The 25,017-nt window shown below is 65.5% G+C and overlaps 1 protein-coding gene across 2 annotated transcripts in view; it reads left to right on the top strand.

The window, feature by feature from the left end:
• Positions 1 to 24,710, top strand: part of PTP4A3 (protein tyrosine phosphatase 4A3) — a 34,308-nt gene extending 9,598 nt beyond the window's left edge. Inside the window, exons 1-6 of one of the 2 annotated variants that reach the window (XM_057532339.1) lie at positions 14,707 to 14,834; positions 17,546 to 18,449; positions 20,553 to 20,645; positions 21,875 to 22,005; positions 22,618 to 22,692; positions 24,454 to 24,710. In XM_057532339.1, coding sequence (XP_057388322.1) covers positions 18,345 to 18,449; positions 20,553 to 20,645; positions 21,875 to 22,005; positions 22,618 to 22,692; positions 24,454 to 24,571 — 522 coding nt within the window. In that variant the 5' untranslated portion in view covers positions 14,707 to 14,834; positions 17,546 to 18,344 and the 3' untranslated portion in view covers positions 24,572 to 24,710. Of the gene's footprint in view, positions 1 to 14,706; positions 14,835 to 17,545; positions 18,450 to 20,552; positions 20,646 to 21,874; positions 22,006 to 22,617; positions 22,693 to 24,453 lie in introns of those variants that run through there. The other variant, XM_057532341.1, reaches the window with a different exon arrangement.
• Positions 24,711 to 25,017: the final 307 nt, after the last annotated feature.

Genomic DNA, 25,017 nt, shown 5'->3' with positions numbered 1-25,017 from the left:
CCCCTGGTATGTGCTGCTGCCCCGTCCCTGTGGGTGAAATAAAGACAGACCTGGAAATGACCCACATGTCCGTCAGCTGGAGAGCAGGTCACGCAAAACGTGGTCTCTCCGCACAGTGGCCTAGTACTCAGCAGCCTGACCTACCCTGCAGCCTGGGTGACGCTTGGAAGTGTCATCCTGAATGAAGGGGGCCAGACGCAAAGGACCACACGGCGATGATTCCATTTGTGTAAAGTGTCCAGAACAGGCAAATCCATAGAGAGAGAGAGAGAGCAGATTCCCGGTTGCCAGGGGCTGGGGCGGGGGGATGGGGAGTGACTGCTAACAGTTGTGGGTGTCTTTAGGGGGTGATGGAAGTGCTCTGGAATTGGTGGTGGTGGTGATTACACGACACTGTGAATGTACTAAAAAAACACCGAAGCGCACACTTTCAAATAGTAAAATGGCGAACGTCACGTTAGGTGAATTTTATCTCCATTAAAAAAAAATGTAAACGGCTCCCCTGCCCCACACAGCCTGGCTTGAGCAGGCTCACAGTTAGTCTGCAAAATAGGATTAACCCAGCTCTGTCCCAGGGTTCGAGCAGGCAGGGGCTTGATTCGCTTGCAGGAGAAAGTGAAGCAGCCCCTGTTCGCTGCTTGGGACGTGGGCTGCTCAGCGGGTGCGGGAGAACAGGTGGGCCATCCTTCCTCCCTGGCCTGAGTTTTGCTGAGTGAATGGAGGAGTGAGGCTTAGGGGCAGGTAGACGGCTGTGTGCAAAGTCCCCGCCCTCCCCTGCCCTGTGACCCTCATCACCCTGATGTGTGGGGCCCGTCTTCTTCTTTGTCTGGGATCTGTCTCCGGTCTCTCCCCTGCTTCAGTCCCCTGAGCCCGGGCAGCAGGGTGCACCGGGGGGCGCGGGCACAGAGCAGCCCCTGCCCTGCCCTGCTCTGCACCCCGGGTCCCTGCCCCGTGCGGGGCTCACAGAATCGCCGAGGGGTCAGATGGAGCGAAGAGGGCACCCGCTTGGTCGCCTCTGAAGTGTGCCCCCCTACCCATTCTGTCCCTGCGTACGTTTCTTTTTATGTTGGCCTTGCTGGGCCTGGCGAGTAGGGCTGCCGGGCCCATGCACCCACCTGGCTCTGGGCACTTTTTTTTTTTTCAATTGAAGTATAGTTGATTTACAGTGTTAATTTCTGCCGTACAGCAAAGTGATTCATGTGTGTGTGTGTGTGTGTGTGTGTGTGTGTGTGTGTGTGTGTGTGTGTGTGTGTGTGTGTGTGTGTACACAGACATTGCTTTTTATATTCTTTTCCATCATGGTTTATCACAGGATGTTGACTATGTCAGTAGTTCCCTGTTCTCTGCAGCAGGACCTTGTTGTTTGGCTCTGGGCGTTTCGGCCCGGTGTGAAGGTGCAGCCCAGGGGCCTCCTGGTCCCCGAGGGGCTGACCCGCGGCTGCCCCCCGGAGTCCTGGCCCGGCTCTGCTCTAGGAGGCCTGCGAGCCGCTGTGTCCTTCTGACCGTGGGAATGGCCTGCAAGATGCTGCCAGGTGGAGCCTTTCGTGCCCCCTGGGGGCCACCCTCAGGCCCGCTCGTCCAGCCCGCAGCCCGCCGCCCCTCCCGGGAGGCTGTTGTGCTGTGCTGTGCAGCCCAGGGAAAGGGGCTGAAGTTGGCGCCTGGGCACGGAGGGGTGGAGGGGCTGGAGCAGCCCGCGGTGCCTGGCGCAGGTCTGCCCTCTGGCCCGCGGCAATGCCCAGAGCCTCCCAGGGAGCCAGGGCCCGGTGCAGACCCCAGGCTGGAAGGCGCCTCAGCCCCTCAAAAAGCTCAGGCCCGGGAGAGGAGGGGTTTCCCTCGGGTCATCCGTTCTGATGGTGCCTTGCTTCCTCCCCTGGGAGCTGGGCAGGTGCTTAAGGCGGGTGGTGTAGGCAGCCCGGGTCCTGATGCCCAGCTCCCCAGGACGCGCTGTGCCCGGCCCTCTGCTGCCTTCTGTCTGGGACGGCAGCTCTGCTGGCATCGGTGGGGCTGCCGAGGGGGCGGCAGGGGCTGCGGGGAGGGTGGCACGGCTGGGCGCTTGGCGGGCACTGGGCTCCCTGTGGCTGGGGCCTTCCCACTGCCCGCTTGGGCTGGGCATCCAGCCTCGGCCGTTCTCAGGGCAGGGGATGCCTGCATCCAGGAGCTAATCCTGCCACCCTCAGGTCATTGTCGCCACGGCATGGCCAAGGTGGGGACACAGGGGAAGCAGGGAGGGGTGTGTGCTCTGCCCCCACCCCTGCTGTGACGTTCACACAGTGACCGCCAGCGTGGCCCGCCTGCAACGCTCCTCACAGCCGCGAGTCTTCACGGTCCCTCTGCACAGATGGCACCCAGGCTCAGAGAGATGGTCCCAGACACACGGACGAGCGGGAGTCGGGGGGCCAGGCCAGGAGGCTCTCCGACCCTCACAGCTGGGAGGCTGGGGCCCAGGGTGCCCTAGCCTGGCGTTGCCGAAGTGGGGTTCTGTGAGGTGCCGCATTGCTAGGGCCTGGCTTCAAATACATTCTGGAGGGACTTCCCTGGCGGTCCAGTGGTTAGGACTCCGTGCTTCCACCGCAGGGGGCACGGGTTCGATCCCTGGTCAGGGAACTAAGATCCCACATGCCGTGTGGTGCAGCCAAAAAAAAAAACACCGCATTCTGGAAATGCACCGCTGGCTGCCCTTCAGATCTTCAGGTCCCCATGTCTGTAGAGACATCCTGCGGGCAAGAGGTCCCCTTGAGTGTCCCAAGGAACCCACTGGGAGAATCATGAACCTGAACGTGGACCCTCCTGGGGGTCCCAGAGTCCTGTCGGAGCCCCCGTGGGTGTCCAGCACGGTGGGAGCATTCGGGGGATGCAGGCAAGGCTGCTTGGGAGGGGAGTGTCCTTCTAGACCCGGGAGAGGAGCCAACGGCAGCTCCGTGAAGGATGAGCTTCCAGTGAACCTGTTCTACCGATGAGTAAACTGAGGCACAGGGAGGTCGAGGGGTGTGCCCAGGGTCGCACGGCTTGCGGGGGGAGCCAGGACGGGAAGCACGCCAGGCTCCCGAGCTCGGGGTCTGCTGGGAAGGGCAGACTCTGTGGGCAGGAGCAGCTTGAACAAGGCTGTGGGGCAGAAGCCTGGGCCTGGGGTGATAAGAGGGAACTGTCTCCTCCCCCTCGGCCCCCAGAGAACCTGCCTGGCCTGGCGGTTTGAGTGAGGCTGCACCTCAGGGTCTTCTGCCCTCTCTGGGCCTCAATGGCCCAGAGGCCAGAGGTTCCCATGGGCCAGATGGTCATCGGTGCCCACAAAGTTATGGGGGTGGTGGGGACCCACATGGGGCAGGTGGAGCCCCAGGCTGGAGGCTGTGTGTGGTAGGGTGCAGTGCTGGCATCTCCGGGGGTGTGGCCCGGCAGGACAGGGGGTGCCCTTGTGGGCACGGGGGGGTCCCTGCCACGGTCAAAGCCTCCTGCGGCCCTGCGTGCTTAGGGTCGGAGCCACTGGAGAGCGGAGAGCAGAGCCCCCGCTTGTTTCAGGGGTCGGATGTGGTTCTTTGTCCGGCCAAGGGCCCAGCACAGAGCTTGGTGGCCGAGAAGGCCCTTAACTGCCAATGGGACCAACGTGACCCTGACACACTAATGGTGCCGATGGGCTTTTTGAAAGGGAGTCAGCTCAGAGAGGACAGACAGCGGCGCGGGCTGCCCCAGCAGGCCCTCGGCCACAGGTAGAGACCCCGCGTCCTGGGGCTGGGGCCTGCCTCGACCGCCCCTCTTGCGCTGGCTCTTTGGGGGCGCTGGGGGGCTGCGTCTTGCTGCCAGGCTGGCCCAGAAATAGCTGTGACCTTCCGCACCCAGCTTGGCAGCGTCTGGGGCTGAGAGTCCTACGTGCGCCCGGCTGAGTCCTTGCAGGGCGGTGGGGCTGGTTATTTTGGACGTGGCCTGCCGAGGCCAGGTCAGAGCTCTTTCCCGCGGCTCCTGCAGGCCCCTCTGACGTGCATCCACCAGGGCCTTGGCCAGCGGCCCCGGCCACCTCTGTGATCTTGTGCCCCCTTCCTGCCCGCCTGACCATCAGTGGCCCTGTGCTCCGGGCGCAGCGGGGGAGGGGCGCCCCGGGGACTGGGGCAGGCGCCGGGTGATAGGGCCGCCTCCTGGAGCCCTGACATCTGTTGGAGGCTGGGCCTCAGTTTCCCTCCAGGGGCTGTTTGAAGGAGAATGTACACAGAAAGTGCCCACCCTGGGCTGGCTGGGAATCCTGGCTTGGAGCCTCAGGCAAGTCACTGATTGCATGGTCTGAGCCTTTGTTTCCTCATCCGTAAAATGGGGTGGTGGGTGTCTTCCAGTGTGGCTTTGGGGACAGACGTGGGGAGCGGCCTGTGACGAGGGCACGGTGCGGGGCCGTGACATGGAGGGGTCCTTGGGCCTTCTCCCACTTCATGGGGCTGGACGCTGGGCCCAGGGACGGGACATACATGGGAGGTAAGAGGAGGGCTGAGCTGGGTAGTGGCTGAGTGTGTCCTGAGGCTGCTGGGTGGCCCGTGGACCTGGGTTCAGCTGGGCTGCAGTCTCCTCTCTTGTGACCTGGGCAGAGTGTGCTTCTCTCCCGCTCCGTCCAGGCTCCTGGGTGTGGTGGTGAGCGGAAGTGGCCACCACATGCTGATGCTCCAAGGTCCACTCACCCCTGGGGCCCACAGGCCCCCCGGGCACTGTGCTAACAGGTCCAGCCGTGGAGGACAGGCCAGTTCTGCTCCCCACCTCCCTGGTGGGTGCAGAGCGTTTGGGTGGGCACAGGGGACTGGCTGCTCTGTCTGAGGGCAGAACCTCCCTGCCGGGGGTGCTGGGGTGGGAGCCGACCCTGCTCCCCGTTGGGATTGGGGCGCCCCGGAGCGGCGGGGGAGGGGCTGCATCACTTGCGGGGTGCTGGCTGCAGCTCACAGCCCTTCTCCTCCTCTCAGTCCCTCCTCATCCTCGGGGAACCGTCCCTGCACTGTCCAGGGGTCCCAAGGAGTTAGCCATAGCCACTACTCCACGAAGAGGGGCTTGGGGCCGTGGCCCAGTTTGATCAGGCTTCATTCTGCAGAGTGGGCTTCGCTGGAACCTGCGTGTGCACGCCACCTCCTGCCCTGCAGGCCACGTGAAAACTCCGTGGGCACCTACGGGGTACAGTTCTGTTTTCTTATCTTTCAACGGGCCTGTTACTCCCGCTTTGTGCTGGTGACTCAGAAGGCCCAGAGAGGTGAGGAGATGGGTCCAGGGCACACAGCAGCCAGGGGAGGACTTTCTCAGCCGCCGTGGGCATCCCAGTGGGTGCTCCTTGTGGGCCTTGTCCCCTTGCCGTCTGAGGACCCTGTGGGGTCTCCAGCCGATCCTGGTGGGTGAGGATTTGGTGGGCAGCCTCCTCCCGGCCAGTGAGAAGGCCTGTTAGGCCACATGGACCCTCTGTGAGGGCCCCGGCACCCACCCCTGTTCTCTGAGGCCGCAGCCCGGGAGCCCAGTTTAAGCCCGGGGTTCCCTCTGCTTGTTGAGGGTCCCGTGTATGCGCTCGTGGAACAGGACGGGTCGGGGCTCTGCCTGGGGAGCACTTAGCTCTCGGGGAGGCCAGGATCGGGGGCCTTCTCTGGGCCTCCTGGGGGCCTTCACTTGAGCAGGGGGGCCTGGGGGGTGCGAGCGCCTCAAAGGGGCCATTAGCTTCAAGTGGATCCGTGAAACTCCATGCCCTGCCGGGACGCCACGCCCGTTCTGGACAGCGGCCTTTAGGGGCCTTGGAGACGGGGTGGCATGGTGCCAGGAGTTGGTGCCAGCCCCACGGGGCCCAGGAGGAACGCGCCGGGGACTGTGGGTGCAGGTCCAAGTCCGAGGGTGGGGCGGGCTTTGAAGCTCTGCTCCTCCTGGCTAGAGTCCCGACCCAGCGCCCCATACTCCGGAGTGATGGGCTCTGCATCTCAGATAACCAGACCCCTGGGACTGGGGGCTCTACAAGCAGGGAGCCGGGGGCGCGGCGGGGCCTACAGAGCACTGCTGCCAACTGCCCGGGTCAGCCCAGCTGCGCGTGTGAATACAGATGCCGGGGCCCCGAAGGGGGTGGTGAGGCCTGGGCCTCAGAAAGGTGGGCCACCCATCTGTGTGTGGAGGTCCCTGGCAGTGTGAGGCTGGAGGCCTGGGTGGCTGGGGAGGGCTTTGGGGACTGGCCGAGGCACCGGGGTAGCCATGACGGGCTGAGCCTGGGTGACGGGCCCTTAGGAGGGGCCTCCGTCTGGGGGTGGCAGCCGGTGGGAACCAGTGGGGACTTGTGGATGTGGCAGGGGGTGGGGAGGTTATGGGGTAGCCGTCTGGGTGGCATGGGGTAGAGGCCCCTCCTACAGCTAGGAACTGACCCCATTGCTCACCTGGCAGGGAGCAGGCATAGTGTGGACTTCTTGGTGGCCTCCCTCTGCCCCCCAAGAAGTACAGTCCTGGGGGCTGGGTGGGCCTGAGATACCCCCCCCCCCCCCCCCGCCACCATGGGCTCCAGCCCTCCTGATGTCACCATGACTGGGGCAGCATCCTGGTGGGGGAGGGGCACGTGACCCTGACTCTGGGAAGCAGGAACAGTCCCTCCCCCACGGTGGGGCTCCCACTTCCTCAGTGCTTTTGTAGGGCCGAGGATCCCAGGCCTGGGCCGGGTGGGCTAACCCGCCTCTTCGCTGGAGGAAACAGGAGGAATTGAGCGCCGGGCTCAGTGGGGCTCTGGGCAAACCTGGCTGCCCCCTGAGCAGGCTGGGGAGGGCACCAGGGGGCTGCTTAGGTTGGGGGCAGGCTGCAGAGGGCTGGGCTCTTTCTCTGGGGGTGGATGGGGGTGCGGTGGGCTCCCCACCCCAGCGAGGGAAGGGCGCTGGGACCCCCTTTCCAGCCCACAGCAGGCAGTGGGGAGACACGCCAGAGGCCCGGGAAGCCTCCAGGCTGTCGCTGTGGTCCCCCACCCTCCCAGCTGCAGGGCCTGGGCTCTGGTGCCTCTGACCCCTCCCCGCTGTCTCTGAGCTGGCCCCGCCTGCCCCTCCTGCCCCCGTCAGCTCTGGCTGCCAGCAGTTACAGGGCTCTGGGGACTGTCCTGCCCCCTGCGGGCCCCGGAGCCCGGCCCAGCAAGGGAGGGGGGCTCTCCTGCCCTCTTCCCGGGACCAGGGTGCCCGCCGTGACCTCAGACTTGTGCCCCAGCCCCCCTGCTCGGCTGCCGGGGCTGCCCTGGGAGACGGGATCCTTCCGGGGCTGCCCCTGCCTGAGCCCCCGCCTCCCGCGCAGGCGGGTGGTTCCAGGGCCTTTGACGTGGGGAGGGCGGGAGGCCAGGAGGCTGGGAGGGAGGCCAGGCCGGGGATAAAGCTGGGCTGGGGGCCGGCCTCTGCGGACTCCAGGACTGAGGACGGAGGGTGAGTGTCTGCGGGCTCGTGGCAGGCTCAGGTGGAGGTGGGGGGGGACCGGGAAGTGGGCAGACCCCAAGAGAGGGCGGGGCCCGGGGGTCCCCAGGCCTTTCTGTTCATGCTCGCAGCTCAGCTGGGAGCCTCAGTGGTTTCCTCCGTCAAATGGGGCGAGGGGTCGTTTTCCTTCCAGAGCCCAAACTGGACCACGTGGGAACGTACACCCTCCTCCCAGGCTCTGTGATGTTGTTGTGCAGCCCGGGCCTCCGGGTTGTGGTACTCCCTGCCTCGGCGGTACAGGGGGAGGGTGACCAGCGGTCCTGGTCACACGGTCAGAGGTGGAACAGGGTCACAGTGCAGAGAAGGGACTCAGGGCACGCCGGGGTCCAGCCTGGTTCTTCTGCCCCTTGGGTAGTGACCGAGCCCCCTCTGCACCCGTGTCCTCATGTTAAATGAGGGTCACGATGCAGTGACCACACGGGTGATCACGTATCATCACGCTGGGGAGTGAAAGGAGGAGGTGCTGTGAATAACCACTCCTCGCCAGCTGGCGTGAAGGGAGCCGTCCGGGGCCACCTGGCCAGCAGGTGCCCTTGGAGGTGCTGCGGGGGCTGGAGAGAGCCCAGCCCCCATGCAGTCTGTGGTTGGTTTGGCCATCAATGCAGATTCGGAGTTTGAGCCTCATAGCAACCAGTGGGGCCGCGTTAAGTCCCCTCGTACAAAGTGAATCAGTGGAGCTTTCAGGGATGCAGAACCCCCAGCCGATAAACAGAGGCCCTCACGATCTGTTTGACCCTAACAGTCTTTAGGCTCTGTCAGAAAGCAGGTTCTCGACAAGTGGTAACTGCCGTTATTAATATTTATTGTTAATAAGTGGTAGCTTAGATTGTCATCCATTGTTATCTTGGGTTTTAATAACCCCCTGAGGGGGTTGGAAGTATCCCGCTTTCTAGGTCGGTCATAATTGTGTGCAAAGCAAGAGTTGCTGGGTTCTGAGTTGAGGACCGGGAGCTCGGTGGCTGATGCTTGTGGCTGGGCCTCCTGGCATCTGTTCCGGCTGCTCTGAAGGCCTTGTCTGTATTAACACTCCCCCGGGCTGGGCTCTGAATGGATGACGTTTGCATTGATTCATTGGGGTGAAGAGAAGGAACCCTAGGCTTAGAACCAGAAAACCGGGTTTCGGGTGGCTCTGCTCCGCCTCTCTGTCTGGCCTCCGTGTGGAATGGGGCTCATAAGTCTTCGGCCTCTGATGGGGGTGCGTGTAGCAGTGAGGGTGACAGAGACAGCGGGGGTGGAAGGGGTCCTGCGCTGGCGAGCAGCGCTGGACAGGGCACGCTGTTCTCACGGAGCTCACGGGGAGTCTGATGTGTCCCCGCTCGGGGGCCCCTGCCGTGGGTGTGGGTCCTGAGTCTCTGCCCAGAGGCCACCTCCTCAGAGAGGCCTCCATGTCTACCCCCTTACCCCCCAGTCAATGTCCTTTCTGTCGACCTCAATCCATCGCCTGGTTGTGTGTCCCCCCACCGACCCCCGCCCTGCCCTGAGGGTAGGGTCGTGAGGGTTCGCTTACCCCTGACCCCCAGTGCCCACATGGATGCTGGGTAGGTACACATAGGAATGAAAACCCAGGCCTGGAGGGCACCGAGGGCTTCCTGGAGGAGGAGGGCACCTTCACCTGGTCTTGTGGGTGAGGAGTGTCTGGGGGCATTTTGGGCCCCAGAAAGAAAAGGGAGACTGGAGGCATGAATCCTACAGCCCCCTCCTTCCCTCCCCCTACTGAGGGTAGAGGGGCAGGGCTGAAGATTCAGAACTTAGTTTCCTAGGCTATAGGGAGCCATGGATGCTGTGTGGGCAGCAGGAGGGTGGGCGCCACCTTACCGTCTCCAGCCCCAGGCCAGGCCTCGCTGTGGTGACCACTCACTGGGGGTGGGGTGGGTGAATGACATGGGACCTTGATCCCGGGTCTAGTCTGGGGCTGGAGGCAGGATGGGCCCCCGTCAAACCTGTGTTGAGCCTGCCTCTGAGATAAGAACACACGTGTCTCTTGCTACCCACCCTGGTGGGGAGGGTGGGCCAGCTGGTTGGGTGGAGGTGGAAGAGAGAGAAGGGAGGGGTGGGGGGCTGGAGGTCCCTGCGATTCCCCTCCCCTGATGGGGGCAGGGTGGGCGGGCCTCCTTTGAGGACAGCTCTGTGTCCCGAGTTTGGGTCTCGGGTGGGGTCCTGAGCTGCCTGGGGGTGCTGGGGTGGAAGGGGCATAGCAGCACGGGGGAGGGACCCGGGGAGGCAAGGCCCTGACACGGGGGCGGGGGTCGAGGGCTCCGCGTCCAGCCTCGGAGGAGGCCGAGGCGGGCGGCCACGCTGGGACTGGAGGAGGGGGCGGCGTCTGTGCTCCGGGGTGAGGGTGCCATAGGCAGTGCTGACGGCCGGGCTGTGGTGGTGCTCGTGCCAGGCCTTGTCAGGCAGCTGCTGTCGTTTCCCTCTTTGCAGATGAGGAAACTGAGGCACGGAGAGTAGCCGCGGAGGTCACCTGGTCAGTACAGATTCTTGGAGGAGATGGTGTTTGATCTGGAGCTGGGGAAGGTGGGCTGCAGGGGAACACGGGGTGGTCCCGGGGCAGGAGGCTCGCGGTCAAGTGCCTGGAATTCCATGGGGGCGATGCCTGCCAGGGGAGGGGAGGCTGGGCCGGTGGCAGGTGTGGCCCAGGTGGGACCTGGGTAGCCCAGCGACAGGTGGCGCTGCGAAAATGCTACGCTTTAACCCTGTAAGTGACAGCGCGGGAAGCTGAGGCACAGGGTGGAGGGAGGTCTCTGCGAGGAACCCAAGGGGCTTGGCTCCAGGGGCGAGGTGCCCCCAGGCTCAGTAGTGCTGCCTGCATGGGGGGCACTTCCACCCCCTCCTGGGGCAGCTGCAGTATTGTAATTAGCCGGCCCGCCTGTGCCCATGGGAGGTGGCTTCTCAGGGTAGGGGTGGGGTGGAGGGCGGTCAGCAGTCCCATTTGGGGGTGGGGCGGGAGAGGGTCGGACAGGCTTTATGCCTGTTCTGGTGACTTCTTCCCCTGTGTCCCCCAAGCTTAGACCAGTACCCGGCACTGGAAGATGCTCAATGAACATTCGTAAGTTGGATGAATGAATGAATGAACGAACGGATGCTGGCTCCTCTGTCCCCCTTGGAGGGAGTCCTGAGCTCTGGGCCGGGAGCAGGGGAGGCTGCAGGGAGGACCCTGGTGGCAGAATGAGCTCAGAGCCAGTGCTGAGGCCTCGGTAGGTGGGCGGTGTGGGAGTGGGGCGTCTTGGGCAACGATGGGTGAACAGTGGAGCTTCAAGCAGAGGCAGGCAGCCCCAGGGGTGCAGTCCCCCATGTACCTGGACACCTGCTTGAGCTGCGGCCAGTGTGTCCCCGTGTGATGTCACAGGCGGCCTGGCCAGCAGTAGCCACACCTTCCGAGCTATCTGTGCCGCCAGCTGTAAGCCCCCAGCAGGAAGCTGGGTCTGGGAGGGAGGGGTGCTGTCTCTGGCACCCAGGCAGGGGACCTCCCCCCAGCGGGGTGGCGGAAGGGGCACCTGCAGGGCACCTGGCAGTCCTGCTTTCCCTGTTGCACCTCAGTTTCCTTGTCTGAGCTGCTGCATGATGGCCACAGAGGCCCCGTTTTCCAGCCGTCAATGCCTGTCCCTTTGTCCCCTCGACACCCCGGCAAGGCAGGGCTTGTCATACCTTTTGGTGAGGAGCCGGGGCTCCGAGGGGCAGGTGGTCACAGGCAGCTTTGGGTTCAACCCCAGACCCGCGAGCCCAAAGCTCTGCAGGCAGATCGGCCCTTGTCCTCCTGCCACTCCGCTGCTCAGCCCCCCTCCTCCGGCCCTACTCCTTTCCTCTCGTGCCAGGTCCCTTCAGGGGAGTGTCCAGGCCCAGCAGGGTGTGGCCAGGCCAGCTGAGGCCAAGGCGGGGAGGGCCAGGGGCCTGGGAGCCCGGCTGTGGGGAGGCCCAAGCCCTCGCCAGGACTGGGGCAAGGGCAGCCTGCAGAGTGGTAGCAGGCACCCTTCACCACGTGGGTGCCTGCCAGGTGGGTGCCATCGAGGCCAGGGATGTGCTTAGTGGGGGCCTGGCGGGCCTGGCGTGCATGGGGTTCAGGAGACCCAGCGTGCCTGGTCTGGCTCTGCTCTGTGCCTGCCACTCATGACAGCCAGGGTGGAGCACAGCGGCCTTGCCCACACTCACACCAGTGCCCACCTGCCTGACCACGGAGGTGGCAGTTATGGCTTCTGGGTCTGCAGTGGAGCTGCGGCTGGCCCGGGCAGTGCTGGCGGCTGATGGCATGTGAGAGCGGGCCACTTGGGTTGGCAAGTGGGTACCATGCCCCACGAGGCACCATTAAAGCCACGGTGTGGTGAGGGCGGCCCATGCAGCGCCCAGGGGCAGTGGTGGAGCTGCGGGGAGTGTGCTCGCAGCCCTCCTCCCCATCTCCAGATCCTGGAGGGTAGAACAGGTGCCTTCCCCGGCTGGAAACTCAAGCCTACTCCCAACAGCTCTGCTTCCAGGTCACAGCCTGGGCGGCCCCTGACCGGCTTGGAGCGGGCCCCATTGGAAGGTGCCTTCCCTTCCTGGCAGTGTCACCATTTGTACAGGAGGCCTCAAGCCCCAGAGAGAGCAAGCATTGGCCCCGGGCTACACAGGGAGTCAGGGCAGCTGGTCAAGCCCTGATGATGAGGTTCCAGACACGAGGAGCATGCCTGTTCCCCTCGCCGGCCAGCTCCTCCAGGAAGCCTTCCCTGACTACCTGATCCTCCAGTTCTGCTCTTCACAGCGCCTGCTGTGCTGGCTTATTCTGCCCCAAAACTTCCCTGCCGCTGGTCCCCATCCTAGCAGGGGGCACTGAGGAGGCCCTAGAGGGAGGGATTCATAACTTGGGGAGCTGCCCGAGGGTGGAAGGTGCTGCCCAGGAGCAGTGAGCCCCCTGTCACCGGAGGTGTGCAGGCTGGCGATCAGATGGCGTAGTGACCTTTGAGTTTCCTCTGGACTAAAGGGGCTGGGATCCTGTGATGGGTTCTGGATGGTTCCCGGATCTGGACCTCTGCCCAGAACGTTGGGTCACTTGTTCCTTCCACAACAAGTGGGGAGCCCTCCTGGTGCCAGGCCCTGTGCTGGAGGTGGGTGGAGTCGACAGCCTCTGAGCCCCTCCTTCAGGACACACCTACCCTGGGGCCAGGACTCTGCTCTGAAGGGCATGTGGCTGCAGGGAGGGGGGTGGGGTGGGAGGGGAGGCGGTGGAGCTCGGTCAGCGATCGGGGCTGGACCCTCGGTGTCACGGGTCCAGAGGCAGGAGGGTTCTGGGAAGGTTTCCTGGGGGATCAGCGTGGACTTGGCCTGTGGGGTCTCCCCTCCCAGCCTCCGAGCAGAGTGTGGACTTGGGCTCGTCTGGGAGGGTTCCAGGAACGGCTCCTGCCTTGATAAAAATAGACTTCTCTGAAGGGCTTGGGACTGTGCCAGCTGCAGCAGGTGCCCCCCAGGCCTGGCCAGAGCGGGTGCCCCAGGCGAGGGTGGACAGGGGTGCCGGGGCCCAGGTTTGCAGCCTCAGCAGCATGGTGGGCTCCGGGTCCTGGGTGCAGTGTCACAGAGCTTGATGGGACCTTTCACCTTGTACGGATGAGGATGCAATGTGGGGTGGTAGAAGCAGCTTGCCCAGGGCTCCTCTCTCCCAGAGGGCCAGGGTCAGGATGAGCAGGGTCTCTGGGGCCCAGCAAAACTCAGCCCAACTTTGGTTCTTCTGTTTCCTTGGGCAAGTCCCTCGACCCCTCTGAGCTGCTGTTTTATTAATACAGTGTGGCCGACGTGTCTTGTTCATGGGACACAGTGTCCAGCATGGTGTCTGAGGGGACAGACTCTCAGAAAGTGGTCAAGGTGGGAGAGTGGTGGGGCCCTGAGCGCCCAGAGCTGGCCTTTAGGAAGAGGCTGCCGGAAGTGGGGACCCAAGAGCCCTGGAGTGGGAGTCCTGGCCCGAGCCCACCTTGGTTCTGGGTGGAGGAGCCCTTGCTGTGAGCCGGTGGGCAGGCCACCTGGCTTGGCTGGGAGGGGGCTCCGGCGGGCCTTTCTGCCCTGTACACAGCTCTCCTGTCCTCACCTCCTCTGCCTGCTTGCCCGGCTGAGGGTGGGAAGAGTGCGGGTCCCGGCATGGCTGACACTCTGGGTATGTGTGTGGGGAGAGCCTGGGAGGGGGCCGAGCTCTGGGCTGGGCCCCTGGCCAGTTCCTCCCACCCCGCCCCTGCGGCGCTGACCGATGATTGCAGGGGCCAGGCTGGCTGTCTGGGAGCTGGGCTCAGAGCCGGGTTCCCAGCGAGGCCAGGCCTCTGGGGACCCTGTGTGCTGGGGGCTCTCCCCACCCTGCTCCACCCCCTTCCGAGGGCCTCCGCGTGGGCCGGGGCAGGTACAGGGTTGACTGCGGCGCCAGGCTGCACTCTCGGGGCTCACAGGCTGGGGAGCACTCGTGTTCCTGACATGGTGCTTCCAGGAGGTGAAGCCAGGACCCTGCTGGTGGGGGCAGGCCCGGACCCAGGGAGGGCTTCCCATCACAGAGGGCCTTGTGGGGAGGGGGCGTCTGCACTGAGCATCGGAGGATGAGCGGGATGTGGAGACCGCTCCCTGTGTGTCCGGGTGCTTCGGTTTCCTCACCTGCATACGGGGGGAGGGGAGGGAGGGGGAGGGGGGAGGGGCGGGATGACAGCACTAGCCCAGGGGTGTGGTGAGGATTCAGTGAGGGACAGCAGCGTCTGGCAAGAGCTGCCTGGGCCACGAAGGGGGCACACAGTGGAGGGGCCCCCGGGTTTGAGGCTGGAGAGCTGGGCAGGGCTCTGAGCAGGAGGGCTTCAGGGCCAGACCAGGTGGTCGGCCACCATCCTGTGGGTGTCACCCTCGGGAACCCACCTGGGCCACAGGCACCCTCCTTCCCATTTGCAACGTAGGGAGCTCGCCCTCTGGGCCTTGGCTTGTGCTGAGGTCCCCGCCAGGAGCCTGGCTCCACGCTGAGCTCCTCGAGACCTGGCGCCGCCCCCTCTCCGCAGAGCGAATCCTTCCTTGGAGAAGGAGGGCCATGGGGAGCCCCAGAGGGTTCAGGAGGGCGCCGGAGCACGGCGGGAGGAAGGCGGGGTGCGCGAACAGCGCCCCCGCCCTTGCGTTTCCCCTTCCTCCGCGGCGTTTCCTCTCCCGGCTCGGCCCTCCGCCGCCCCTTTGTTTGCCCCTGCGCGCGGGCCGGGTCGTGGTTATATTTAGGCGGCAGGTGTGGGAGCCACTACAAGCCGGGTCGCTCGCCGGTCACCGGCCACGCCGCCCACGTGATGCCCGGGCGCTATAAATAGCCCCCGGCAGCCTGGCCGCGGAGCATCCGTGGGGAGGCCGGCGCGCCCCGCGCACTGGGTCTCGGCCGCCGCGTCCCGGCCCTGCCCGGCCCCGCGCGAATGGAGGCGGTGGAGGCGGGACGCCTGCGCGCCGGTGAGCCGGGCCGCGTGAGGGCGGGGGGCGTGCCGGGAGGACCCCAGCCCCGCCCCGGGGAGGGGGCCGCATCCCTCGGAACCAGCCCCCCACGCTCGTGCCCCCCCCCACCCCACCCCGCGCCCTGCTGCTCGAGCGCCGCGGGACAGGATGCCCGCGCCCACGGCACCACCCGAGCCCACTGGTCCCAGCCCCGCCCACGGTGCTCCCATGCCCGCCCTCCTTAGCTCTCCTGGGACCCCACTGAGCCGTGGTCCTCCAGCCTCCCCCCATAACATACAGGGTCCCCGGTGCAGAGAGGCTGGCGCTCTCCGAAGCCCTCTGCAAACTCCAGCTTCTCAACCAGCTGTGCCACCAGGAGTGAGCCTCCTGGACTTGAGATTGAGAACGCCCGCGGGGAGCACTTCCCGGGGCCTGGCTCGGTCAGGGCCCAGAGAAGGCCCTCCATCTCTCCCTGGCTGGTTTATTCATCGGCAGACAGGGGCCAGGATGGGGCCTCCCCTAACGGGTCTGGAAAGGAGGACTGTTCTGGACATAGAAGAGGGCTCAGAGCCGGCCTGGGTGGAGGCCGCTGGGGTCGCAGCCCAGCAGTGACGTGGGGCCGGTGGTAGGAAGGCCAGAGGGAGGGGCCTTGGGCTTCCAGAAGGGCTCCCGCATCATGGGGGGTGGCGGCCAGAAGCAGTGGCTGGTGGACTTGGGTCAGCCCTGCCTGGGGGCCTGCTCAGTGACCTCACTGAGGGGGTGTGGTTAGGAGGGAGGGCCCCTCCCTCGGGTGGAGGCCACAGGCCTGGTTGAGCCACGGTCCTGGCTGCCTGGGGCAGGAAAGGGGGCTTTCACTGCTTTGATCTCACCTGGGGGTGTGGGCCCTAGACATCGAGGAGACAAGTGGGGTGTGTGGCTAGACCCCGAACTGGCCTGGGTAGTGATCTTGGTCCAACCTCGGCCCAGACCCTGACCCCATCCTATCTAGGGCCGGGCCCCCTGACCGCAGCCAGTCTGACCCCTGACCCCTGCCAACAGGTGACCCTTGAGGCTCACGTGGGCAGCAGTGTGGGGTGGCTCTGGGCCCTCAGCTATGAGGGCCATCCAGGGACACTGGCAGAAGAGCCAGGCCATGTGCCCTTGCCCACGGGGTCTCCCCAGGTGCCCAGCAACTATGGGCGGTGAGGTGGCGGGTCAGGCCCTTGGAGAGGCCTGTAGTCCTGTGGCTTCCTTGGGCCTTTGCCCTCCTTTCCTTCTGGTAAACACACACGCACACAGGAACAGCCCGCAGCCCCAGGAGGGGCAGGTGTTTGTGTGCTGCTCAGGGCGCCCGCGGCTGGCTCTTTCCTTGCCTGCACTGGGAGCCGAAGCTCGCTCTGGGATGGTGCGGGATCCCTTCTCCCTGTCTTTTGCCGCCTCCCCGGGGACGCCCGCGTAACCCTCCTAGACGAGGCACGGAGCGGAGTGTGAGCCTGGGAGCAGCGCTGGAGGCCCTCCACCGTGTCCGGGTCCCAGCTGCGGGCCCTGTCTGCACCCAGGTTGAGGCTCCAGGGGCCCAGCCGGCCTGGTGGGCAGCTGGGGAAGGGGGTGCTGGGCGGGGCAGAGGTAAGAGTTGTCTGCCGCGGGGGATGGAGGACCTGCCGGGTGAGCAGGTGGGATTGGGCCAAGCCCCGTGGCCAGGGGGGTCTGCTGACCACTGGGTTGTGCCGGAGGGACCTTGGCAGCATCTCGTTCGGCCCCTCACTGTACAGATGGGGAAACTGAGGCCGGTGACGTGCCCAAGTCCTCCCAGCCCGTCTGTGCGGGTGGGAGTGAGGCTGGCTGGGTGCTCCTGCTGGGGCCCCTGGCCCTGGCCCTTTGGGGCCTAGAGAGTGAGAGACAGGCATGAGGTGCTTGATGGCTGTCTCTGAGGCCCAGCAGCGTCCCTCCTTGAGGCCCTGTCACAGCGGGACCCCACCCCTGGCCACCTGCACTGTTACCATCTTGGCAAACACCTGGTGGTCGGCCCTGGCCCTTTGGCCCCTGTGGTCTGTCCCCGCTTCTCCGAGCTACTGGAGGGCAGAGCCGCTTGTTTACCTCCGGTGCGTGGCCAGCCCTGTGGGCGAGTGGTGGACGGTGACCCAGGGCAGAGGCTGACCAGAGCCGGAGGTTTCCCCGGGGAGCCCTTGAGAGATGCGTAAGGTGGCGCATGGCTGTGAGTGAGGCTGCCACACCCTCACCCTGCTGTGCTCTGGCGCCTTGGCCTCCGCGCCTGAGCCCCTTTCCCGGAGGACCGGCTGGCCCAGAGCAGTGTGGGCTTGGAAATGCCACAGAGGCCGGTGTTCTGCAGAGGAGGGGGTGACTGTCCCGGGGTGGGGGTGGGCATCCTGGGGTGCCCGGGCTCAGGGGATGGGGGCTGGGCCTCTGTTACCACAGATTGCCCTGAAATCCGTGTGTCGGGGTTCAGCACGCTCCCGGGGGAGGGGTGTGTCCCTCCCTCCGTCCCTCTCTGCCCTGTCCTGGTGGCTGTCCTGTCACCTCAGGGCTCTGGGTCAGCCCTGGCAGGAGCCGTCCTTCCTTGTGCTCCCAGATGGGGAAACCAAGGCCCAGGGAGGGTGGCTCGCTCAGCGTGGCCTTGCAGCAGGGCCCGGGAGAAGCACCGGCCGGGACCCCGGCCGGGACCCCTCCCGGGAGTTGGGGCGCCCAGGGACCCCTTTCCTTTTCATTTCTTGTTCTCCCCTCCTCCCCAGACGCTGCCTGCCGCTGACCAGCCCGGGATTTATGGAGAAGAGGGCGGCCCTCTGAGTGCTGCCGCGGCCTGCATCGCCGCCGCGCCTGCTGCTGAGGCCCCGCGCCTCCGGCCCTCACCATTGCCCTCGCCCGCCCATGGCCCCCGCCGCCCGGCCCGGGGCCGGCTCTGCCGCCTGAGCCCCCTGCCCCCTTCCAGGACTCGCCGTACCCCGATGGGGTAACGTGACGGAGGCCCCGTGTCACAGCCGCCTGCACCCACCCCAAGGCCGCCCCGTTGGTTCAGTTCGAGTTCATTCTTCCTTTGGTCCTTGGGGGTCTGGGGCCTTTGAGTGAAGGCGGCCGTTGACCTGTCCACGGATGCAGACGGGGCGTCCCCAGCGACAGGACAGCGCTGGCCACGGCCACAGCGGCCGGACTCACTTTGGGCTTTTTCGAGTTTTCTTTGCTGACTGTTTTTGGTTGTCGTTATTTTTGCTTTTGCCCCCTTGTAATTATCCAGCTCCGAGAGGCAGGAGCTTGGGCTGGTCCATTTTACTTCCGGGGGGCTCTTTCGTTCCTTTGGTTTTTTAAAGAGTTAGGTTTTCTTTTTTAATTATCCACCCGTTAACCCGGGCAGCATCCTCCCCCCTCCCAAGTATTTGCACAATATTTGTGCGCGGCGTGGGGGGCAGGTTTTTAAAGAAGCGTTTTCTCTCTGTTGGACGAGCGCAGGGGTCTCGTTCTCCTTGGGTTCTGGGGCGCTGCCGGGGCCGTCTCCCACCCGCGTCCCCGGTGCCGCCCCGCCTTTGGGGCGCAGCCATGGCGCGGATGAACCGGCCGGCCCCCGTGGAGGTCAGCTACAAGAACATGCGCTTCCTCATCACGCACAACCCCACCAACGCCACCCTCAGCAGCTTCATCGCGGTGAGTGTCCAGCACGTGCGGCCGCGTGGCCGGGGGCCTCCCGAGGGCCGCAGAGTGAGCCGCAAAGCTGTCGGCCCAAGGACCGCGCTTGGGAGCGGAGCTGCCAGCCTGGGCACAGGGTCCCCGGGGGGCACCCGAGGGTGTCCTTCCTGCAGAGCTGGTGTGAGGACTGCGGGGGGATCAGCTGGGCCCGCTGGGGCCTGCAGGATGGGCAGCGGGAGTCCGCGCTGCGTGAACAGGCAGGTTCAGAGGCAGAAGGAGAAACGGGCCTCGCCTCCTCAGGACGTCACCTGTGGCCGGGGCAGTCCCGAGCCCTTTGCTGGCCGTTCGGCCTCTGTGCAGAGGCTGAGCGAAGGAGGAGGGAGGGTCCCCCAGGTGAGGAGTGGCTGCTTAAACAGCCTGGACACAGGCGGCTGCAGGGGGCTGGGGCACGAAGGCCAGCTCCACGGCCAGCCCAGGCCGCAGGAAGCCCACCGGCGGTGGGGGAATCCTTGGGTTGGAACAGGCCGGCTGGGGGCTTCAGGCCACAGATATCTGCGTGAGGAGGGGCTGGGCGGGAGTCCGAGGCGGCCACGGGAGAGAGTGACCACTGTACCCTGAGAGCCAGCAGGTTGAGGTGTGTGCTGCTCATGGCCCCAGCAGATGGGGCCAGATGTGTCTGCGGAGCCTGCGGTTCTCCACATGGCCCCTGCGGGAGACTGGCCTCTGTAGTGTTCCTTGCTGTTTGCAGAGCCTGTGGCTGTGTGCAGGGCCATTTGTGGCCTCAGACCTCCAGCCATTCCCTCTGCAACATGAGAAAAGCTCCCTTGAGCGCTTGTCATGGTTGAACAGGGGCCTGGGCACGAGAGGACTTCAGCAACTCCATAGAGAGAGGCAGTGGGCGCCCTGCCATTGGGGGACCTGGACCCTGGACATTGAGCTGGGACCCTGTAGGGGAGGGCTGTCCCCCTGTATAGCCTGTGATTAGGGTCAGGGCTGAGTGTGCCCAGGATTAGGGCTCAGTGTGTGACCAGGATCATTGCTCAGTGTGTGATGAGGGTCAGGACTCAGTGTGGGACCAGGGTCAGAGCTCAGTCTGTCACTAGGGGCAGGGCTCAGTGTGTGACCAGGGTCAAGGCTTAGAGTGTGACCAGGGTCAGGGCTCAGTGTGTGACCGGGGGCAGCGCTCAGTCTGTGATGAGGGTCAGGGCCCAGCCCTGGGCTGGGTGGAAGCACCCTCGGCTTCAGGCACAGAGGGATCTGAGGTACCCCTTCGGCCTCAGAGCCCTGCACCACCGCCCCCTGCTCCCCGCATTCTCAGAATAGCTCTGTGCTGTCCTCACTGTGTCCAGTGTCCCCATCACATGATGAGCAAGGTCCAGCAGCTGATTCCTCACTGCTCCTAAAATAGCTGCTGGGAGCAGGTCGGGGTGGGTGCAGCCCCGGCACGTGGACCCCATGGAGTGGAGCCCTCCACCCCAGCGTATAAATATCCCTACGCCTGGCTGTGAACTGCCTTGACCTTCTCCCTGGTAGCCCGGGGCTTCCCCGCTGGTGTGCAGGGCCTGGCTGCCCCCTGGGTGCCATCTGGGCAGGTGCCTGCCCTCCCCGCCCCGGGGCCTGCCCCGCCGAGACTCTGAAGGCCCCTGATGGGGGTCTGGCTATGCCCCTTGACTGGACTTGTCCCTGCAACCCTGGCTGGGAGGGCTGCCCAGAGCAGGGACCATGCAGGGGCTCACGTGTGGGCTGGTGGTGTCCTATCCCTGCCTGGGGAGCCAGGATCTTTGCCTGGAAATTGCTGATGTGATCTGGGGTCCTGAGCACCCGAGAGGAGGGAGGTAGTGCTAGGAAGCTGGCTCCCGGCTGAGTAGCCACGATGGCCAGGAGGGTCGGTGGGGACACCCTCCCTGCTGCTGGGTGGGCCCAGGGACAGTCGCCCCAGGAGCATCAGGAAAGACTGTCCCACCCTCGGCAAGTCACTGAGCCTGAAAGTCAGTGAGCCACTGGGGATTCACGCTGGGCATCAGCCTTTCTGTCTGGTCAAGGGGGGCATGGCCTGGTCAGGGGGTCCGCAGCCCTGAGCCCCGCAGCCCCGGCTCAGCCCTGCCTTCCTCCCCCTGCCAGGACCTGAAGAAGTACGGGGCCACCACCGTGGTGCGTGTGTGCGAAGTGACCTATGACAAGGCCCCGCTGGAGAAGGACGGCATCACCGTCGTGGTGAGGGCTGCGTGCTGCTGCGCGGGGTCGGGGCGTGGAGGTGGCTGGGGCCCCTCGCTGGGAAGCAGGCACGCGTGGCCTCTCTGCGTGCCCCCTGCCGCGCCCCCCTCGCCGTGTTCGTGCCCAGGCCTCATCTCTAAGGGTCTGGGCTGCCTCAGGGACGCATCTCTGTCTCCCTGCCTGGCGTTCGGGGCCCTGTCGCCGGGCAGCGGGTGCCTCCGGGAGGGGGGGCTGGGGGCACCTGGCGGGCCCCTGGGGAGGCTCTACCGAGGCCGTGGGGAGGGACCCTGGGGGCTGTCTCCTTGGTCCCCGGTGCTGGGGACCGACGTCTAGGCGGCAGGCCCTGTGGGATGGGCCACGGGTTTCCCGGTGCCTCGACCAGAGCCCTGGGGCCAGCCCTCTGGGGAGGACGCCGAGCCAGGCGACTGTGGTGAGAGTGGTGGAAGGGTCGGAGCCTCGGGGTCAGACGGGCCTGCCTGAGTCCCGCCTCTGCCCCTTCCCCGCTGAGTGACCCCAGGTTCCTCACCTGTAGAGCGTGGATGCTTGAAAGGTACCAGGTGAACGCTGTAAAGCGGCCCATAGCACAGGGAGTCCGCAGCCTTTCCCACCCCTCCCACTGCAGCAGGAAGGATTTGGGTTAGACTTACAGCAGCCAGGCAGACCGGTTTCCTCCAGGGGTTGCTGAATCCGGAGTCCGGCAGCAGGATTAGATGACCCGGGGGCCTGGTCTTGGTGGGCGCATGTGGATGCACTAAACGGCACTGAGTCTGCTCCACTGGGACTTAGTGTCTCCATCCTCACTGGGCCCGGCCTGCTCTGTGCAGCTGTGCTGGGGGCTGGGGACACAGACAGGCACATGTCAGCCATGTGTGTGGGCCAGACCCCTTGGGCCTCCTGACCCAGAACCTCTCAGGCTTGGGTGAGGGTCAGGCTTTGACCCCAGAATCGCAGTGTGGGCTCATGGGGAGGGGAGTAGGGCTCCCGGGGCTCCTCAAGGAAAAGAGCAGGGTGTTCCGGGGAGGCTTCCTGGAGGAGAGGACGGCCGCGGGAGCGGAGAGGATGAGCAGGAGCCTTGCAGCGGGGAGCTCCCTGGCCCTGTGCCCTGACCCTCACCCTCGTGGGCTCCCGACACTCTCTGTGCTTCTCAGAGTGCCCGTGGGCAGGCCGGCCTGCGCCCCTCGCCCCACCTTCCGGTGTGGAGGGCCCTCACGGGCTGCTTCCTTCTGCAGGACTGGCCGTTTGACGACGGGGCGCCTCCACCCGGCAGGGTGGTGGAGGACTGGCTGAGCCTGCTGAAGACCAAGTTCTGTGACGACCCCGGCAGCTGTGTGGCCGTGCACTGCGTGGCGGGCCTGGGACGGTGAGCCGGCCGGCGGGGCAGCTGGCTCGAGCCTGGGGACCCTGTGGCCTGGCTCACCCTCGGATGTGGGCGCTGAACCCACATCACACGTGACCTCCTTCCTTGGAAGTTCCCAGACCTGGGCGGGGAGGAAGTCCTTCCCACAGTCTGACCCTGCTCCCTCCTGCTGTGGTTGGGGCTGTGCACTTGAGCAGGAAGGAACTGCCAGCTCTGCCCCTCTCCAGGCACAAAGGCCCCGCCCCCAGCAAATAGCCTGGGTTTCACTGAAGGACCCAGGTGGTGGAATCCCCGTTTGCAGAGGGACTGGCTGAGTGGGGTTGATAGCCAAGAGGCAATCTCTTATCCACAACCAGACCTAAGCCCAGCGCTTCGCTCTCCCTCCTTCAACCCTCCCACCAACATATTTACACACAAGGAGCCTGAGGCACAGAGAGGTTGCCTGGCTCACCTGAGATCACACAGCAGGGTCGGGAGGAGCAGGGCACTAGGGGAGTCTGGGCAGCCCTTAGGCCCCGAGGGGGAAGGCATTGCTCTGTGTCTTCAGTAGGCGGCCTGTCAGGGGACGGGTTGGGAGCAGAGGCTCGGCTGATCTGGTTCTGCCGTCCGCTCTAGGGCTCCGGTCCTCGTGGCTCTGGCCCTCATCGAGAGCGGGATGAAGTACGAGGACGCCATCCAGTTCATCCGACAGTGAGTGGCCGGTGGGGGAGGGCGGTGGTGAGTGCTCAGGGGTCCGGGTTGAGGGGGCCCGTATCCTGTGCTCCCCGCCCTGCAGGGGCCCAGTGCCCTGCCAGTGGGCACTCCTGCCCCCTGGCCCCGGGCTGTCCTCTGAGGCATCCCCCAGTCCAGTGCAGCCTCCCACTGTGGTACCCACGCACCGCTCAGGCCGCCTGGCCCTCACTGAGGACTGGTCCCTGAGTGCGGCCTTCTCCCCTGGCTGGGAGGTATGAGTGAGGAGAGGCTACAGCGAGGGCCTGGCTGGTCCCATCTCCACGGCCCGCGGCTCCCTCGGCCTGGGGCGTGGCAGTCAAGGCAGGCTGGGCTGCGCTGAGTAACGAGCAGGCCCACGTAGGGAGCTGGGGCAAACAACTCTTTAAGCCTCCAGCACTCCTGATGTGGGGTGTCATTCTCCTTACCTGGGAGAGGAAGGACCCCCAGAAGCCATCCAGCCCAGCCCCTCTGTGAAAGGAGCCTCCTGTGGCACCCTGCCCACCTCCCCTAACACCCCAGGGACGACTGACACGTGGGGGTCTTTCGGAGCCACCCTTCTGAAGCCCTGGCCCCTGGGCCCTCTGCCCCAGCTTCTCAGCCCCCACGGGGGTCTCCCCCCCTCCCCCTCCTCGGGTGGGGGGCTCCTGTCTCTCCCACTGCTCCCGGGAAAAGAGCCCGGGTGGTGCAGGGTCCTGGGGTGTCAGCAGGGACAGTGGGGTGGATGGCAGAGGACCTGGGCCTGCGCTGGGCCCGAGCCCGCCCCCAGCCCAGCTGCCGTGTGCGTGCATGCATGCGTGTGTATGCGTGTGTGTGTGTGTGTGTGAGAGAGAGACACGCACGCGCTCTGTGCCTGGGTGTGTTCTTGTGCTGCCTCCCCAGTGGCGGCTCCCAGGGCACAGCCGCCTCTTTCTCCCAGAGGCAGGCTTGTTTACCAGCCAGGCAGCCAGCCCTGCGTGCACCCGTGGGAGCTCAGGCCTCCTCGGGAGCCCGGCACTCCTTCATACACGCGCACACACTCGCACACACAGGCACACGCTGTTTCTCTCTGTGAGCCTGTGTGCAGCTCTGCGCCTTGGCGCAGATCCAAGGGGCACCAGGGGGAGGGCCGGGCCTTCACCAGAGCCCTTCCCGCACCCACCGCGGTGGCGGTTCCCCAGCTTGAGGCGCGAGGCCCGTGATGGGGGGCTGGGCCCAACCCGGCGACTCAGAGAAGCACAGGCTTGCTCCTCCCCCGCTCACGTTTCCTTGGCCAGAGCAAGTCTGTGGCCACGTCTGAGGTCACGGGCAGGTGGGGACACATGACCTCCCGAAGCGCCCGGTGGGCAGCCCTAGGTGCCCTCACACCTGGGCACCTGAGGTCCACCTCCCCCTCCTCTGCTCCCCCTCCCAGCCAGCCGGGGTGCCCAGGCTCCAGCCCTGCGGCCTCTGGGGTGCCAGGGCCTGGGCGTGAGGTGGTACCCAGGTAGACACGGGGGCCTTGGAGGGGGGTGGTCAGGGAGCCAGCCTGGAGGAGGTGATAGCCAGGTGAGTCGAACGCCAGCAGCGGTGACCGCAGGTGATGGGGGAAGGGTGATCCTGGCAGCAGGAGCAGCCCGGGCAAAGACCTAGAGGTGGGACGGGCTCTGCTGGCCACGAGGGCCCGCTCCAGCCCCACTGGACTCTGGTGCCTCGAGGCCCTGGGGCAGGGCAGGCGGCCGAGCCGGGTCCCGCCTGATCCCCACCCCTGTTCCGTCTGCCCAGGAAGCGGCGTGGAGCCATCAACAGCAAACAGCTTACCTACCTGGAAAAATACCGGCCTAAGCAGAGACTGCGGTTCAAGGACCCACACGCGCACAAGACCAAGTGCTGTGTCATGTAGCTCAGGACCTCGGCGCCCTGGCCTCGGGCTCAGCGGGGCTCCATCTCCCTCCTCTCCAGACGCCTTGGCACACCCGCCACCAACGATCCGGCCCGCCCCACGCCCCCTTTGCTGTCTCCTGTCACCGTCCCCCTGCGTCTCTGTCCACACGCACGTGCAAGTGTGTGTGTGTGTGTGCTCGCACCACTGTCTGGTCCATCCTTCCTTTTGTCTACATGCCCCGCGTCTCTGTCTCTTCCTCGGTGCCCTTTGTGTCTCTGTCTGCGCCCTCGGCTCCTTCTGTCCCTCTGAGGCTTAATTCCCCCCTAATCTCCCCCTCACCCCACGCCCCTGGCTCTCCTGCCAGTGCCCTGCCCCTGGGCAGCTCTCCTCTTTGGCCCGTTTGTTTGGGGGCTGGTGCATTTTTTAACCACTGGGCCCGGCCCCTCCTCTGCAGCCCCTCACCC

This window comes from Balaenoptera acutorostrata, chromosome 17 (genome assembly GCF_949987535.1).
Source record: "Balaenoptera acutorostrata chromosome 17, mBalAcu1.1, whole genome shotgun sequence".
Taxonomy (NCBI): Eukaryota; Metazoa; Chordata; class Mammalia; order Artiodactyla; family Balaenopteridae; genus Balaenoptera; species Balaenoptera acutorostrata.
This window is presented reverse-complemented; position numbering and strand designations above follow the sequence as displayed.